The 17,720-nt window shown below is 33.2% G+C and overlaps 1 protein-coding gene across 1 annotated transcript in view; it reads left to right on the forward strand.

The window, feature by feature from the left end:
* Positions 1–16,301, forward strand: part of LOC105619330 — a gene marked incomplete at its 5' end in the record, with an annotated part of 26,387 nt that extends 10,086 nt beyond the window's left edge. The window contains 9 exon segments of the mRNA XM_012200849.1: positions 5,231–5,443; positions 10,080–10,312; positions 10,424–10,635; positions 10,991–11,202; positions 11,603–11,806; positions 11,889–12,005; positions 12,125–12,397; positions 12,787–13,270; positions 15,905–16,301. Coding sequence (XP_012056239.1) covers positions 5,231–5,443; positions 10,080–10,312; positions 10,424–10,635; positions 10,991–11,202; positions 11,603–11,806; positions 11,889–12,005; positions 12,125–12,397; positions 12,787–13,270; positions 15,905–16,301 — 2,345 coding nt within the window.
* Positions 16,302–17,720: the final 1,419 nt, after the last annotated feature.

Genomic DNA, 17,720 nt, shown 5'->3' on the forward strand with positions numbered 1-17,720 from the left:
AAAAATGGGAGAAAGTAGTGGCCAGCGATGGACAATACTTTGAATCATAAATGTATAACCAGTTTTTTACAATAAAGCCTCGAATTTCGGAAAAAAAACGGTGGAAGCAAAGTTGTACACCTAATAAGGTAAGTTCCTATATCAAATCGACGTTCTATTTTATAAGTGAGAAACTATAATTAATACAACTTAATCTCTAATAATTAATCTCTGATGATAATAAACTTTTTAATCGATCATAAAGTATGAGAGTCATACCAGTTCATCAATTATATCAATGCATATTTATTGTCATTAAAAATAAATCATTAGAAAAGCATTACTAGATATAATCGGCCTGATAAAACAGCTGATGGAGATTAACTGCAACCATCGATAATGACGATGCAAAGTTTTTGTTAATGCGCGACATCTAAACATATCTAAATGGCATATCTTACTGGAACAGAAGATATAGGTCACGATTCTTGACTCAACCGATTAGAGGAAAAAAAGGGACAAGAGTGAATGAAATTGCAATAATCAGAAAAGTGGAACATTATCTCTAAAATTATTTTCAAATTTCACGGTCTGCATATAAAAATTGTTAACGACTTCTTAACTCGAATGTTTTCAAGCTCTCAACTTTATTCTTGAGTGATAATGTTGCTAATTATTCTCAGTAAATTTTAGCACTTAAATATGTTATTAATATCGATCTTTCTATATTATTCATTCTTTTTTAAACTTTATGTTTATTTAAAACGATTTAAGTATATCAAAATGTTATCTGTTTTTTTTAATTAAATAGATGCTTTAAAGAGAAAGACAGAAAAAGTAATATAAATTAAATGATATTTCTGTCCAATTACATGCGTCCATTTCTCGCGTCTAGAAATCTCTTGATTATGATAACATGTTGCAAATATTTAATGGATATTCTTAAATATCAGTATATATTTTGTGTATTTTGTTATATTTATTTTATATATATATACGTATCGAATTTTTTTTTTAGACAAAAAATAATTTTATTAAAAAACTTTATTTAAAAAATTTATATTTAAAAACTTTATTTAAAAAATTTATATTTATCTATAATAATTTTTATACAAATAATTTTTATGTAAATCTTAATTGTAAAAACCGTTAGAATATCCAAGAATTTCTGTTAGATATCTCTGTTAAATGATAGTGGAGGTTCGGTAGTTCAGTAGAGCAGAATTTGACGTATTCCTCTGCGATAGTTCCTCTTTATACCTATTTCCCGAGGCAAGAGGAAATACCGCGTAGATTGATGACGTTGTAATGGCATTTCTTGTACGGGGCAATAACCGTCGTACATTCGCGGGGGTTTCTTCGTCATTATTTCGATGATCGAAGCAAGAGTGTGTTTGCACAAAATTACTCGACTGCCCATCCAAGACGGTCGCAACAATTTCTCGTGATCCGCCGACCGCGAGAGCAAGTTGCCACTTGCGCAACTGTGCGTGAACTTGACTTTTCGAACGTACCTCTAGTTTGCCTTTTATATTATATAGTAAGATGCTATTTCCGTAAAGAATCCATTTGCGACCGAACTTCCGAGATTAATGAACGTTATAAAGGGGAAACATACGAAAGGCTTCAACAAAATTTACTTAAACTTAAAAAGAATGTGTAAAATCTAAAAGTAGATTCAATATTAAATACATTAATATTATCCAATAAATTTAAATATTATTTATTAATGTCTTTTACAATTTAAAAATTTACTTCTGCGGATTTTAAAATGGAGCGATATTTAATTTTCGTTATATAAACAGGTCTGTGTGTTTTATCTGTCTACTTCCTTTTAAACAAACTTGATTTTAACGTTTTATCTAATATTTCCATTTTTCGAAAATATTCCGAAAAATATTGGAGTATTCTATTGATATAATGTTTTCATAAAAAGTTCTAGAGATTTACATGAACTATATTTGAAAATGTTTCAGCTAGAGAAATTATAGTATTATAAGTATAGTAAAAAAAAAATAGAATTGCATTTACCATCCGATAAATGGCATAATAAAACTTCAAGTCAGACATAAAATCAACATTTGTCTATTTTCTGTTTTTTCGAACTTAAGAATGCACAAGTACTTCGTGTTTTATGAAAGTGAGAAGTTGTACTTTCTTTTTCAGTACTCAATAAAGAATTTTCTTAATCGCGTCACGATATAATTTAATTGATTCAAGTTAAAATAATGCTTATTATTATAATAATAAAAGCATTCGATGGATTTAACAATTTTATGGACAAATTGTTTTTTGATCGTTAATCTCTTTGCATCATCGATATTCTCGTCATGATAGAAATATCACAAACAAGGATATAAGAGCGATTAATATGTCGATGTGGTATAATATTACCTTGCCTTAATGATCGAACTATAAAAATCTCATGTGGATGAAGCCTTGCAATGAAAAATAATAGAATAGTCGTACAAGAATAACGTAAGCAATAATAATTGATTTCAGGGACATGCTATATGCTATTTTACAATATTATCTATAAAAGAAAATAGTCATTCGTGATTTAAAATCTTACCATATTATATATAATACAACTTTCAGTTATTAAAACTTTACATTATTTTTCCTTTCAACAAAATATTTTAGGAATTAAATAAATACTTTTTGTCTCTGTAAATAATTTTTAATCTTGATTTTAAGTAATATTTTGTTCTATATTATTTTAATTTTTCTCTTGGCTTAATTTTAATTCTTTTTGTAATACTTTACATAGTTTTCAATTATAAAATATTAATTTGTAAATATGTATATTTTATTAAAGTAATTTATTGACATGAACACACATTACGTATAAATATTTTATATTGAAATAATTTATAAATATAATTTTATGATAAAAATCGTAAAATTTAATCAGCAATTTAATCTTACAATTAAAATAAAAGACATTACTATATATGATTACCTTTATTAGGTCGAAAGGACATAGAATTGCGGACTGCTCGTCATACCTCTCGTTATGCTAAATCGACGGAAGCGATATAATAATGAAAAAAATCTTTTTCGTTTGCGTGTATAAGAAATAACTGTAAATTATGAGGTATGTATGGCGTGCATACGCATTCGTCTTGTGGAAACGTGCGCGGTATATGTGAAGGGGGGTGCTAGCCAGTATGTAGGTTTAGGTCGAGAATGCATCGATTATCTTTGTGTGCCGAACCGACGCCTATTCGATAGAATTTCGATTGCTTCATTAAAATGATTGCGTACAGCAGACGGTTGACGCACATGTCTCAATGAAGATTATAATTTAGTCGCTCGATTAATCACACCATACCATGTACATTTAATTAAAAATTTTGCATTAAATTAAAAGTGCAAGTCAGTTTTTTAAATAGTTAATTTTTTTATAATTAATTTATAATATTATTCACTTAGTGCCGATTATGAAAATAATAAATCTGAACAGCATGTTACAATTTATCTTCGTTTAAATTGCTTATGATTTCTAGTATTTTCACGCGGTTAAAGAATTAATTTCGTTGGAGTTAATGTTAATTATTTTTGATTCATAATCGATTGCATAACATGACGCTTTCCTACTTCCAACGGAGTCCAAGTTTTCTTCCGCACAAAGAATACAATTTCGCAAGAATATAATTCCACAGAATACAATTGAGCTCGAAGATTAGCCTTAACAAATAAATCTGACCGCTCTTTCTCAACGCATTTATCGGAATATCTTAAAGATGCATTTGATATATATGAGTGAATTTTCAATAAGTCTTTTGTTTACGCATTTGACTTTTACATGCGATATGCTCATTGTTTTGTCTGTGCATCTCTTAATTGTTCCACGCAAGATTTGAGATACCTTGAGGCCGTGGTAACAGATTGTATATAAAAACGCGCGTATCTCAAACGACGCTATGAAATGCTTTATACCGAGCAAGTTACATATTACACTGATCATGAAGAATGTTATACGCGCGTGAGAAATTCATTAACACATTTCCAACGCAAGCAATTGGCAAATACTTTACAAGATTAGATTAGATTATTATCTATCTATTTCATATATTGTATTGTTTCATATATTGAATACCTTTTTTTCCGAGTATAAAATTTGCATATACAATAACATTTGCATATACAATGATAATATAAATGAAGAAGATGGTAAAATACTTTTTGATCTAATTTGATCGTAAAATATAGCATAACTTAATCTCAAGTGATTATAAAAAACCAGATTAGCTCACTTGTACCTCAATTACGAGTTAAGTGTCATTATACTCTACGTAATACTCTTGCAAAAAGTAAAAGCATTATGGAAACCATTTAATCGGTGACTATCAAGTAAAGAATGATATAGTTCTTAAATGAATATAAATGAGTTAAATATCATTACTATGTAACAACTAGATAATGCAACAGCATTATGGAGACCCGTCTGATTGATCAGACAATACAATGAAGGATACCGATTCCATCGCTAAGTTCTGATTAAACATGATTAAGGCCGAGGTAATGCGTATCGCAGGCTAGTAGCACGTACCATCGGCATCGCACCAATAAAATTCTCACGTTGCGGTACAGTAAAACTACCGCAAGGCCGCCAACATGTTTGCGAATGCGCAGCACTTGCACAAAACTTGGCGATGGCCACAGATGGCCGCGGTCTCCATCTGCGCGTGCCGTACGGCTATTCACCCGTGCGATGGTAGTGATGGCGGCTAACCTTCTTTTTATCAGATAGATATGGTAATGAATTAGAGCGATTTTCTCACAGGAAAATATTGCCGCGTCACCGAGGTATGCGTTCGATGTATAAAAAAAAGCAAAAATCTGTGGTTGTGTACATGTACATACGATCATTTGATCTGTTATGTCGTTCTTTATAATCAAGCAGCCGCCTGTTTAATTTATGGATCAAGAATGAGTGGTGCGTAATAATTTCTTATTGCGACGTAATCTCAGACTCATCTTCTGTAATGATGTATTCGTTAATGGAGACTCTAATCAAGCATCTATTACGATAAGTAATTGATAGAGAATCAGCCAGAGAGAAGAAAAATCAATTTTTATCGTATATTTGGAAACTCAAAGAATGCTATTTCCATTAGCCTTATCGAATTTATTTACATCATGTCGTTGTAGAGAAAGGTCCAATTATTTTTTGACTCCTGTGGGGAAATAATCCATTTCGCATCAATTATCAAGCATGATCAATTATATTAATTCTTTTTTGCAGTTTTGAACGTGGCAGGCGGCAAAGCGCCGATGCAATCCAGCACCATGGAGGGCGGATTTCCACAACGCGCGGTTGATGGAAGCAGCGGTCAGAGATACACGCCGCAAACCTGCACCCTGACGAAGCCTGAACGCAGACCGTGGTGGTACGTGAACCTGTTGGAACCATACATGGTGCAGCTGGTGCGACTGGACTTTGGCAAGCCGTGCTGCGGTAAGTAATACCGTATATATTTCTTCGCGCTTCGCCGCTTGTGAGAATTTACCGTTTCACGTAATAAATGAACTCTTGCAAATCACAGACGATATTTCTACACACTATCGTTCAACATTCAATGAGCTCATCCAGCATGTCGTTTACCCCGTAATAACATCGACTTCGAAAAGAACTTCGGATGATCTAAACAAGAAAATAAAAAATATTAGGTATAGAGATTAAAATTTGAGAAGTCCAAGCATAATTTTTGATATTTATTGATATTTTGGAATTATTTATTGTATTTTGAATTTGTGTAACTTTAAGTATTAACTGATGAAATTATTAAATAAATGAAGAATTCATAAATGTGGAGAACTTGAGATGATAATTAGAATATTTTCTGAATATATAACAGATAATAGATTTTATATTAAATAGTAAATACAACGACAAATGTGTGTTAATGTTCGAAAATATTATTCTGTACTAATCAAAGCAATTATTAAGAGAGCGAACAGCGGAAAATTGGTATTTGCATTGCGATCTTCAAGTGATGATTCGCTCTGTTCCAATTATTGCTCCAGACGAATGGTTGACCATTTCTTTCCAGCAGGACAATTTACTTCCGATGAAAAGTGTAAAATAAAAAAATTTATGAAGAATTTAAGAAAGATCGCAATAGCGATTATTAGACCTTTGCCGTTCATGTAGTAATTTACGAACGCATCGAATCGTTGCAATATCCATTTTCTTCGCGGTGTCAATCTCACAGGTATTGAATCAAATGCTCATTATGATGTTGCGTCGCTCGACGGAATAAGTTGATAAAAAGCGGCGAGCAAGAGCATTTTTCATGTGCTACAATTTGCTGCGAACACTTCGTTCTGTAACGAGCGTTACTGATAAGCATGAGCGATAAAGTTTCTCGGTGATCTCGATATGAATTCTAATACGAAACTTACGCTGTCGAGATAAAATCCCCGCGATACCGTAAATATCCCATCCGTCGTCCGACACTTTCGTTTCATGGCACGTTTTCTCGACTTTCTATCAATAAATAAGCATTATTGAGATAATTACCGGTAATACAAGCTTAGCAAGATGGATTCAGTAATCGAAATAAATTCTATATCCAACATTGCCAGCCTACGCTTTGAATAAATTATAGTATTTTAGATTGTTTGATTGAGTTATATTAAATAACTTTTCTCACATTTACTTGAACTTAATATAAATAATATTAATGATAGTTATTTTCTTTCTTTTTTTTAATTTTACTTTAAAAAGATGCAATATAACATATTATTTTTTATACTGAATTGTCATCTAATGTAGGAAAAATTTTTCTATAACGAAAACAAACTTTTTAATATTAAATTTATTCCATTCTATTTTATTTTTATATTCTATTTTCTGATGTTCTATTGTATAATCTGCGCAATATTGTATAAAGATAATATGCAGATAAAAATATGCATACGTTATTTTATAGTCAATGCTATATAATTCTGACGCAGACTGGTTGATCACGTTTTCCGGCCGATACGATCCATCTTTGAAGAGGTCGACGCTTCAATGAATATTCGCCGATCTGAACGAAATCATTATTATGAACAATCGATTGTTGGAGATTAGTCAATGATGCTTTGAATATAAAACAAATAGATTGCGAAAATTTCGCGTTCACAGAATAGCAAATAATCCATTTTATATATAAACGATCCGTAAAATTTCACCATAAAACTCATACTTCCTTCCCTTTCCACGAACCAAGTCGAAGGTTCTGCTTGCATACGAAATCATTTAGAAACTCTTCCACGATGAAAGTGAGAGTCTTTCCACTTTCAATTGTTAGAAAACCATCTCAATGCCCATCTCTCGCGGTACACCACATGCATTTTTCAGTGGCACTCGAGAAACCTGAGTTTAATCGTCAATCAGCTCAAAGTTATCGCGTATATTTAATTCCGGAACTAAATCATTGTTTTGCTATTTTTTTCCTTAATGATCTAAATAAATATTATACGAATATAATACAAATGTCATATAATACATGTCGTATAATACATATCATTAATTATTTAATCATTGTACAAGAAAAAAACAATTTGCAATCTAGTTATATCTAGTTAGCACGGAAAGTTTTGTAGTTCAATGAAGATATATGTTTCCGCAATTCTGCAGATTATATCAGGTGCTTCTTCGTTAATGGGCCTTCGTGCAGCACTGGAAAATTCGCGTTATCGTTTCGAAAGTTCGTCTGCTCAAATGAGAGAAACTTTCACTGTTAAACGAGCGATAATAATGGCATTGTCAGTGCTGACACCCGCAAAGCAAGAGCATTTTGTTTTTTATTCAAGGAAAATACTCTTGGCTATTTCTTCCTCAAGTAAAAGTATTTCCATCTTTTCGCGAGAAAACTACTCATCAGTGGCAAATTAGCGAGATCCTTTAATTATATATCGGAAAGCGATAAAAGTGAATTCAGAATCATGCGAGCGAGGCAAACAATTAATTCCGCGCGGCGGAAGATTATTAACGACTTCCGTGTCGCCATGTTCACACAAAATTCGCCAAGAGTAAAGCATACATCGGAGAAAGATGAATTATTCAATTGCGATAATTGACGATTGGATAGCTTTAATGCTCGCGGATAAAGACGCGCCAGTAGAATCGCTATGCGAGGTGAAGATAAAACAATGGCCGGCATAATGTAGTTTTAAGCAGCTGTTTAGTTACGGCCCAGCACCGAAGAGATACTGATGATAATTCTCATTCTGACTCCACCGTCCGCACGACTGCTCATAATTGAACAAACGGCGCATTACAATTACTTCGGCTTCTCTGCGTGAAAGAGCAACTTTCACGTTACGCTTCAGCAGCGAAGAAAAATCGATTCGTTTCAATTTCGTCAATAAACTGCATTATTAACTCATGTATTACAGATTCATTGCTATTAATTATCGCATATAATGAACTAAAGAACTAAGTATCGGATTTTATTACAGTAGGCGCATTTGTTAATTTGATAGGATAATTTTTTATTGAATTGCATAAATAAAATCTTTCTGAAATTAAGACAAAAAGGATTTTGTATTAGACTTTCACGAGTAGACACGAGATAAAGTCTTACGCGTTTTGAATTTGATTCATGAGAAATTCATATATCAAATATTAAGCAGTTTTCTATTTAAGTTTTATTCTTTTATTAAATATAAAAAAGATCAGCGTTGAATTAATGAAAAAAATTTAACGGAATTACATTGATAGATAAAAGATAATATAATTAATGTCTACCAACAGTAATTATTAGTAATTAACATTCATGATTAATAGGGGACAGATTTCCCTTGCTGTTTTTACTCACGATACGATGCTTGGCGGAAGATACGAGCGTGTCTCTCAATCCTTTCTCGATACGAGAATTTCTCCTTTATCTCGTGTTGCTCCTTACTCGTGCGCTACATGTCTACGCACTCATTACAAGCAAAAATAACAGCTTGTACGTTGCAACAGGAAAGTCTTGTGACCGTATATACCTACGTGCCGCATATACCTATCTCTTAACGATCGTTTGCCAGATGGGAGACTGTCGCACGAATCCATGATCATCACTGTACAGAAAGCATGTAATTGCAGCAGTTTGCAACTCTATGGATATTCGTCGGCGATTGTCTAGCCAGTCACAGTCGGACTATCATCTGGGCCAGAAGACATAGCTCGAGATGATTTTATTTGTTCAGATACTTAAAATCGGCATGCGTTCTACCCTCTCAATTAAACTACAAATGAAAATCCCGATTCAGCCTGGTTCTCTTTAATTCGGCAAAATCCATAGTGTGTAGCTGCGATCTATTTAGATATATTTTAATGAAGTATATTACCGTTTAACTGAGGTCTCGTGTGATTCTTTTTTTTTTAATGAACCATAATTAGAATAAGTAATAATAGAGTAAAAAAATAGAATTTGATTGAAAATTAATAAATAATAGATTTAATTAATCACTAACTTTGTTGTTGTGTCTTGAATCTGTCGCAGCAATTTTATTTGTTTGAAATTGAATTATGCATTCAATTTATGTCTTAGTAGAATTAAGGAATATTTGTATGTAATAAAGTGAAGTAGAAAAAAATCATATAAATATAGAAATATTTCATTATATCAATAATGCGACATTCGCTTTTTGAAAAAAATTTCAACGATATTTTAGTTATCGATTATTAAATTTAATGATGTACAAATATTTGAACAGGAAGTTGTTTTACTAAACTATTTTTACATGATCGTTCGAAAATCTCTTCAAAAGAGAAATCCTTTATATTTAATTAATTATAACAGAGAACAGGATGCGATTATTACAGCATTGACACAGATTAAACGTCTCATATGATAAATATGTATCATTAATTTCATGCATGTGCGCAATTGAGCGTCTTAGCGGATTCAATATAATTACAGTCATGATCGCTTAAATCCATAGTCTTCAAAGTTTTCCTTTAGTGAAACTATGTTCCAGCGAAAAAAACTTTGGATTGATGAATCCTAGATAGATGAAGCTAAGACAGAATTGAAAAACAAAAATATTAGAACCAAAATTGTCCATTCATCTATGAATTGTCCATTTTAACAAATTGTTTAATTGGCCTCCAGGCAACGACATCCTCGGCACCATCACCGTTCGAGTTGGTAACAATCAACCAGACTCAGCAACAAATCCCGTTTGCAATCAATTTACCGGATCTCTAGAAGAAGGGCGGCCTCTCTTTTTGCCTTGTAACCCACCGATGCCTGGAGCTTTCGTTTCGGTGCATCTGGAGGTTTCGAAGTTTGCCAATATTCCCGTGCAATTGTCCTTGTGTGAGGCGTTCGTCTATACCGATCAGGTAGATTAAATAGTTATGCAATAACTAGGTCTTATGTCAGAATGGAAATAAATCTATTTCTCCTTCTTCTACGGATGCGATAATGAATGATTGCATAAAAAATGAATACAGGCCTTGCCGATTGAGAGGTGCCCTCAATTCCGAGACCAACCGCCAGGATCAACGGCAACTTACAATGGCAAATGCTACATATTTTACAATCGCCATCCGTTGATATTCAGGGAAGCTCTGGCATTCTGCCGTACGCGAGGTGGCACTCTCGTAGATGAGAGCAATCCAGCTTTGCAGGGATTCATTTCCTGGGAACTATGGAGACGGCACGGGTACATTTGTTATTCCTGTAGCTAATATATAGAGAAAATGTAACTCGATAATTGTATATATAATAAGAAAATTTAAAAAATTTTCACGAGAAACAGAGAGAATGATATGAAAACATTTTGAATAAATTTTGAATTTTACAAATAAACTATAATTAAATAGCTCGAAACGTAATTAAAAATATTATATTAAAATTTTCGTTTTAATATAATATACTATATATTTTAAATACATTTAATTATAATATAATTTTTGAATATATCACTTTAAAATGTCATTAAATTTTTTTTAAATAATACTAAAATAATTGTCCGTTTGGAAAATAATAAATGATCATTTTTTTTATTATTAATGAAGGAGCGACATGTCCATTCAGTATTGGATGGGCGCAGTTAGAGACCAGAAAGATCGGACGTTATGGAGATGGACCGGAAGTGGTGAGGAAGTATCTGTTTCGTTCTGGGATCCATTACCAGGTGAAGAAGATTGTGTTCGGTATGACGGCAAAAAAAGCTGGCTTTGGTCCGATACACCTTGCTCATCCCGACTTAATTTTATCTGTCAGCATCGTGAGTATCATCTTACTTGTCACACATTCGCATTCCTGCTTTTTAAATAATATTCCAGAAAAGATACTTTAAATATATTTAAAATAATGTATTTTGGAGGCTTCTTATTTGTGAGATTCTGTGAAAGTCTAACATAATATATGGTACATCATTAAAAATGTTTTAACCGTGAATTTTATTATTCCATCTAAAATTATTTAATTTATATTCTGAAAAATATAAAATTCTAAAAATCTTAATTTTAAAAAAATCTTCAATTGTTATTTATTGATCGAATAAATTTTCTTAAGATATAATTTCTCTTAAAGTTGATATATTTTATTCTTATTTAAAATCTTCAATCTATTTGTTGTTCTGTGTTTAATATTTTTCTACTATGCATGCAATTTTTCTTTTTTAGAACCACAAGCTTGTGGCAGACCCGAACAACCACCAAATTCCACAATGATGGTGATCTCCGAGTCAACTAAAATCTCCGACAATGTTTATGAAGTTGGAGCAACCGTGGAATATCAGTGTGACGGCGATAGCCTCCTGGTCGGACCACTAAATCGCACTTGTCTCGATACCGGTTTCTACAATGAGTTTCCACCGGTGTGCAAATGTAAGAAACATGATCAGGGAATGTATTCAAATGAAATCATCACGAACGTGACTCGCATCATAACGTGATTTCATCGTTTCAGATATCGATTGCAACTATCCCGCGAACATAAAATACGGTAGTTATATACTTATCAACGAAACCACCACTTATCTCAGCCAAGTACAGTATACTTGTGATGATGGTTATGAGATGACCGGTAAGTATTACAGTTCATCACGACTCGTCATAATTATTCATGGTGCATTTGAGATAGAGAACGAATATCTTGTAAATCATTTGTGAGAAATGATTATAAACCAATCTCTGCGACCGCAGGACGTGCTCGACTAATTTGCGACGTCGACGAGCGTTGGAATGGTCCACCGCCGCGATGCGAGCCAATTCTCTGCGATCCACCGGCTACGGTTGCGCACAGTTCTATCGAGATAGAGCGTGAAAGTGTCCTGGTGAGGAATACTTTCAATCAAAGTCTACAAGTTAATAGCATCGTTACCTACACATGTGAAAAAGGCTATCGGCTCGTTGGTTCCCGACAAATAATGTGTTTAAACACTGGATCATACGATCGCGTTGCACCTACTTGCACAGGTACTTATTTATAGATTTATAATAATAAAAGTCAAAATGTATCATATAATTTATAAAAAAATAAATTTTGAAAAATTATAAAATTAAAATTAAATTTTTATTTAATTATTGCACAAAAATAGATTTGACGTTAGAGCGATAATTATTTATTAAGTTTTACAATCATTTTTTTTTGAAATAATTATTACGTTTGATAAATATATAAATTATATTTCTGACATTTTTATAGAATTTCATAATAATGAAAATTAAATATTATATCAAGTAGTCAAAATTATACAATAAATTATAATATAATAATAAATATTAATATATATAAAATTAATTAAAATACTAGAGAGTAGGATATGTTTATGTACATATTTAATATCCAAACTTTTCTTTATCAGAGGAACCACGAACAACTTTGACTTCTCCTACCCGAGCAACATTACGTCCGTCCACTCCAAAAATTCGGACGTACCTCACTTCGAGGACCAGAATCACGACGAGTACAGCAACTACCAGTACAACTCTCTTACCATCTAGGAATGTACCAAACCCTGCGGAACTCCCAGCAACGGTGAGGGAGACTGTCTCGAGGAGGCCGAGCATCGGTTTAAATAGACCCATGACTCCTTCGTCGGTGAATGACGCCGGCAGCGATCACCCACAGGACAACGAGATATCTGGAAGCGGCGTGGATCACGCACAAGCGGGAATCAGCGCAGGCATACCGGAACCGTCTGGTCCCTTCCGAGTGGATAGCGCCGAGCAACCTAGCGGTACCCATCAAGCCAAATTGAACTTGGGAGCTGTAATCGCTCTGGGAGTGTTCGGCGGTTTTGTGTTTCTCGCCGCGGTGATCACAACAGTCGTTATACTCATACGCAGGTATATAATTAAAAANAAAAAAAACGCATCATCAGCCATTTTGAGCGATGATTTGATTTCGATTATCAATCCTTCATCCTGTGAATCTTCTATTTCTGATAATATATCATAACGCACTCTGATATACATAGGTAATATTCGACCGGATTGTACATTGTAACGCTTATTTTGTATTAATTTGATCTAATTTCTGTCTTCTACCGCTTTATCTTTTTCCTAACTTGTAATACATATATACATATGCTGCATTGTAATCTTTTTCATACAGATAATTTTGCTTACTGAAAAATGTAAATGTTTCATAAAGTCTTGATGTAACAAAAGAACCTCTAACATTTTAGATAGAACTAAAGATATACAATAGTACTGCTGCCCTTTCATTGATCAAGCTTTTTTGTAATTTAGCCTGTAATTTATTTTAAATGTAGAGGCTCATATTGCGCTTTGCAAAAAAGATATATTCTCTCATTTTCTGATTGATTTATAATAATTTTCTTTAATTTGTTGTCGTTTATTAACCAATGGTTCTCAAGTAATGCGGCCATCTATGATATTTTTTTCATATGTAAAAAAGTGGAACATTATCAAAGGTCATAATAAATTAAAATGTCTTTTGTGTAGTTGAAGTGAAAATAAATATAAATGCAAATAAAAGTAAAAGTGGCCGAAATAAGGTTGAGAAACAGTGGTGTAGACGCGACACAAGACCTAAGTTCGCATCAGAGAAACGCGTGAGTTTCGTTGATAGTCTAGTCCATCATGATAATAATTAACACAGTCCATTTGTGTATTGCGGTGGTGTTAGCGGCAGTGGCAGCGTCAGAGGAAGGCGCCGCAGGGGGCTCGGTGGGGTTGGTGCGCTGAGGGGTGGCGGTAGTGGTGGCCTTGGGAGGGGCGATACCGGAATGCCTTCGCGTTGGTATACGCTACTCGCGCTACCCTTCCCCGACCAGCACCTGGGGCGCCGCGACCTCACGGCACGCCGCGGAAACGATCATCCTTATTCTTTCACTTTGTCAGCGGCGCATCGCGCCGGCTATTTCTCGAATCCCTCTCTGTAGACCGCCATCATTGCCCCTCTTTCTCACCCCCGTCGTAAAAAGAGCAAGAGAAAAGAAAGAGAGAATCGTTCCATTCTAATAAAGCCTACAACCACCACTACCACCCCAACCCTCCACGCAACTATCGCCCAACATCAATCATCACGTACCACCACCAACTACTACGCGCCACCCTCGCGAGTGATACTAGTCAAGGTAAACGAGAGCAAGGTTTTACTGAACGCTTTCTTTAGCGCTAGCTCGTTTTGCCATCATGGCACGCCATGCAAAGTAGAAGATGGCTATAGTGCGTTGCACGCACCCGAACACACCAACACTCTGTTAGCAGATAAATCTCCGCCGTGTACTCAAGGATTCTAGAAAATGATCATATATCTTGTACATAAAAGTATAATCTATAAAGAAAAGACTAACAGACGTCTAAATATTATTAATAATTATTAATATGGTTTATGTTTTCTGGGATCATTTTAATCTCTTCGTTTTAGTTCATTATCATTATCATTATTAAGATAAGTCGAGATTGACTACAATAATAATGACTACGGTCTAGAAGTCCTGAGCGCTACACAGAAATCGCAAAGAAAGATAATTATGTATAGTGCTTCTTATATGTTCTTTCCTTGCCTGCAATACTTATGTTATAATCTCTTTAAAATTTCATTAGTACTATAACAGGACAGGTACATAATATTATATATACAACATATATACATATAATATGAAGTGATATATATAAATCTTTTGGTATTTTAGAACTATTATATAGACACTTTATTTTCTCTCTTCTAGCTTTTTCATTTCGATTATCAGTGGCTTAAAAATAATTTCGAGTCGTAGTAATAGGATGGGCTCTCTTGCATTTAGTTTTAAGATACATACAACGGTCAAATTCGTTACTTACTTTTATTCACGAAAAGTGTACAAGATACACATGAACAATCCAATTCCCCCTTTCCCATTGCACATAACGCTTTGCCTATTTATTTCATTTTTTTATGTAAATAGTTTTAGTGCTATAGAATTAAATTACTTAATATCATGGAATAAAAGAGTTACTATTCCGTTTATTTGTAACAAAAATTTGATAACGACGTTGCAATTTTATTTGTGATTATAATAACTGATTATAATAATATAAATAATAACTAACTAAATGCTTAGATAGTGCTAAGATTGGTCACTTTGAAAGGTAACTTGTATCATTATGCATTTACTTATTGAAAAAAATAATTTGTAATAAATAATAAGTTACGTAATTCATATAATCTCGTTGTACCTACAAATAATGACTAAAAAGTTATGATTTACAAATGCTAAGTTAACTTTTTCAGTAATGAGTGACTTTTCCAACTCGTTACAAGTAATGATTGAATAACTTTCCAAACCTGATGTTACCATTATAATTATAAAAAATTTATTCAAATCTATATTATTATTATAACAGAGTAACAATAAGGAAAGTAACGGTGTTACAAGTAACATCTTAGTTCCATTCTCTACTCATAAGTATGTGATAATAACTCAATACATATGAAAGGAAAAAATTATTACATGTTCATTCTTTATGTAGAAATCGCGGAAGAAGCAGTAAACACTATCGTCATCGTGCGTCGCCCGATTGCAATACTGTTGCCAGTTTCGATAGCAGTTCCTCGGAGAGTCGAGGAGGCCTGAATCGATATTATCGCCAAGCCTGGGAGAATCTGCACGAAACCACCGGTCACAAGGCTGGCCATCCGCCACTTCGTCGTAAGGAGACCCTGGATGAACCAGGATACCGGGAGAATTTCCGTGGTAATAACACTGAACGCGACGGCTCAGAATTAGTTGTTAGTGACGTCGCCGCATATCCATCAAGCAAACACGCCAGCGTCTCCGATAAGAAGCGTCATCATCATCACCATCATCATCATCACGGAAGCGCAACGCCCGAATGGAGACAGTCGCAATCCCATCATAGATATTAAACAGAGAGCAAAACAGGAAAAAATCTTTATACTTACTATGTCATCATCTGCAATCATCTGGACGATGATTTGGTGTACTAAACATTCGTAACTGTCATGAAAATGTTAAAAGATCCTCCTTAAATGAAGGAGCACAGCGAATCTTCCGCTAGCACAAGTAGTACCTTGATATCGTCTTACAAAAAACAGAGACGGATAATAATCCGAATAGATCCTACTGTATTGTTCTGTTACGTTATAAATTATTTACTATCATTATCATTACGTTATGAAATGTAAATATTATACACACTATAGTTTAAAAATAAGAAGGATGGATAATCGTTCATCGTAAAGAAGGTGGTAACTGATCAGAGGATATGCCAAAAAGCAAAGAAATAATATACAATAATGATCAAATAGAAACGCAGTACCATAACGCTTAATAAGTTAATCTAAGATCAAGGATTTATGTAATCATTTACATAAAAATATTTGTCTAAGGGAGCATCACACTTGACGCTCACAACGCTCACAGAATCACTTCATCTTTAAAAATGAATGTTGTTTATCAAACATTAAATTAGAATAAATAATGCTCGCGAGCATTGTAAGTGCCAAATGGGAACGCACTCTAAAAGGACACCGGATATCAGCAGAATGAACATCTGTTATGGGTACCTTGGCCTCGCTTTAAATTGATTACTATGTTTTTAATCGGATATACTGCATATAGATATCATTAAGGGAAGGCCGATGTTATCCACTTAGGAATAGGACAAATATCGTGTTGTGTACGTGTACGAGTTGCATATTTACTTACACGGAAGTAAATGAGGATTCAAAGGCATACAGTTATAAAAATAAGTGCCTCGTTCATTGCTGTTATATCTTCAATATATTTTACAACCGAGTTTGTATAAAATATATATATAATATATATTATAAGTATGTAACATTAATTATAATTATTACTTATTAAACATTTTTATCCAGCTCATTATAAAATGTACGTATATTTAAGAAATAATACGTAGTTGTTACAGTAAGCTTTTATTAATTGACTGAAAGAATTACATATGTGAAGTGACATTGTAGATGCGTTTCCGTGATTCTATTTATCGTAATAAATTACAATAGTGCCATTTGGGGCAAACTTGTTCAATTTGTTGAAAAAGCAATTTTGTTATTCAAACAAGATACATTTTATATATATATCAATCATAAATTGCATGTATATAAGGATCACTAGACTTAAAATTTCACATTTATATGAAATTATAAAAATATTTATATAAATGTATATATATATATATATATATATATATATATATATATATATATTACTTTATTATAAGTAAAGTAAAGTAAAAGTAACTAATAATAAATAGCTAGTATACTATAGTACTTACTTAAATTATTACGTACTAATAATTATTA

The sequence above is a fragment of the Atta cephalotes genome (genome assembly GCF_000143395.1).
Source record: "Atta cephalotes unplaced genomic scaffold scaffold00021, whole genome shotgun sequence".
Taxonomy (NCBI): Eukaryota; Metazoa; Arthropoda; class Insecta; order Hymenoptera; family Formicidae; genus Atta; species Atta cephalotes.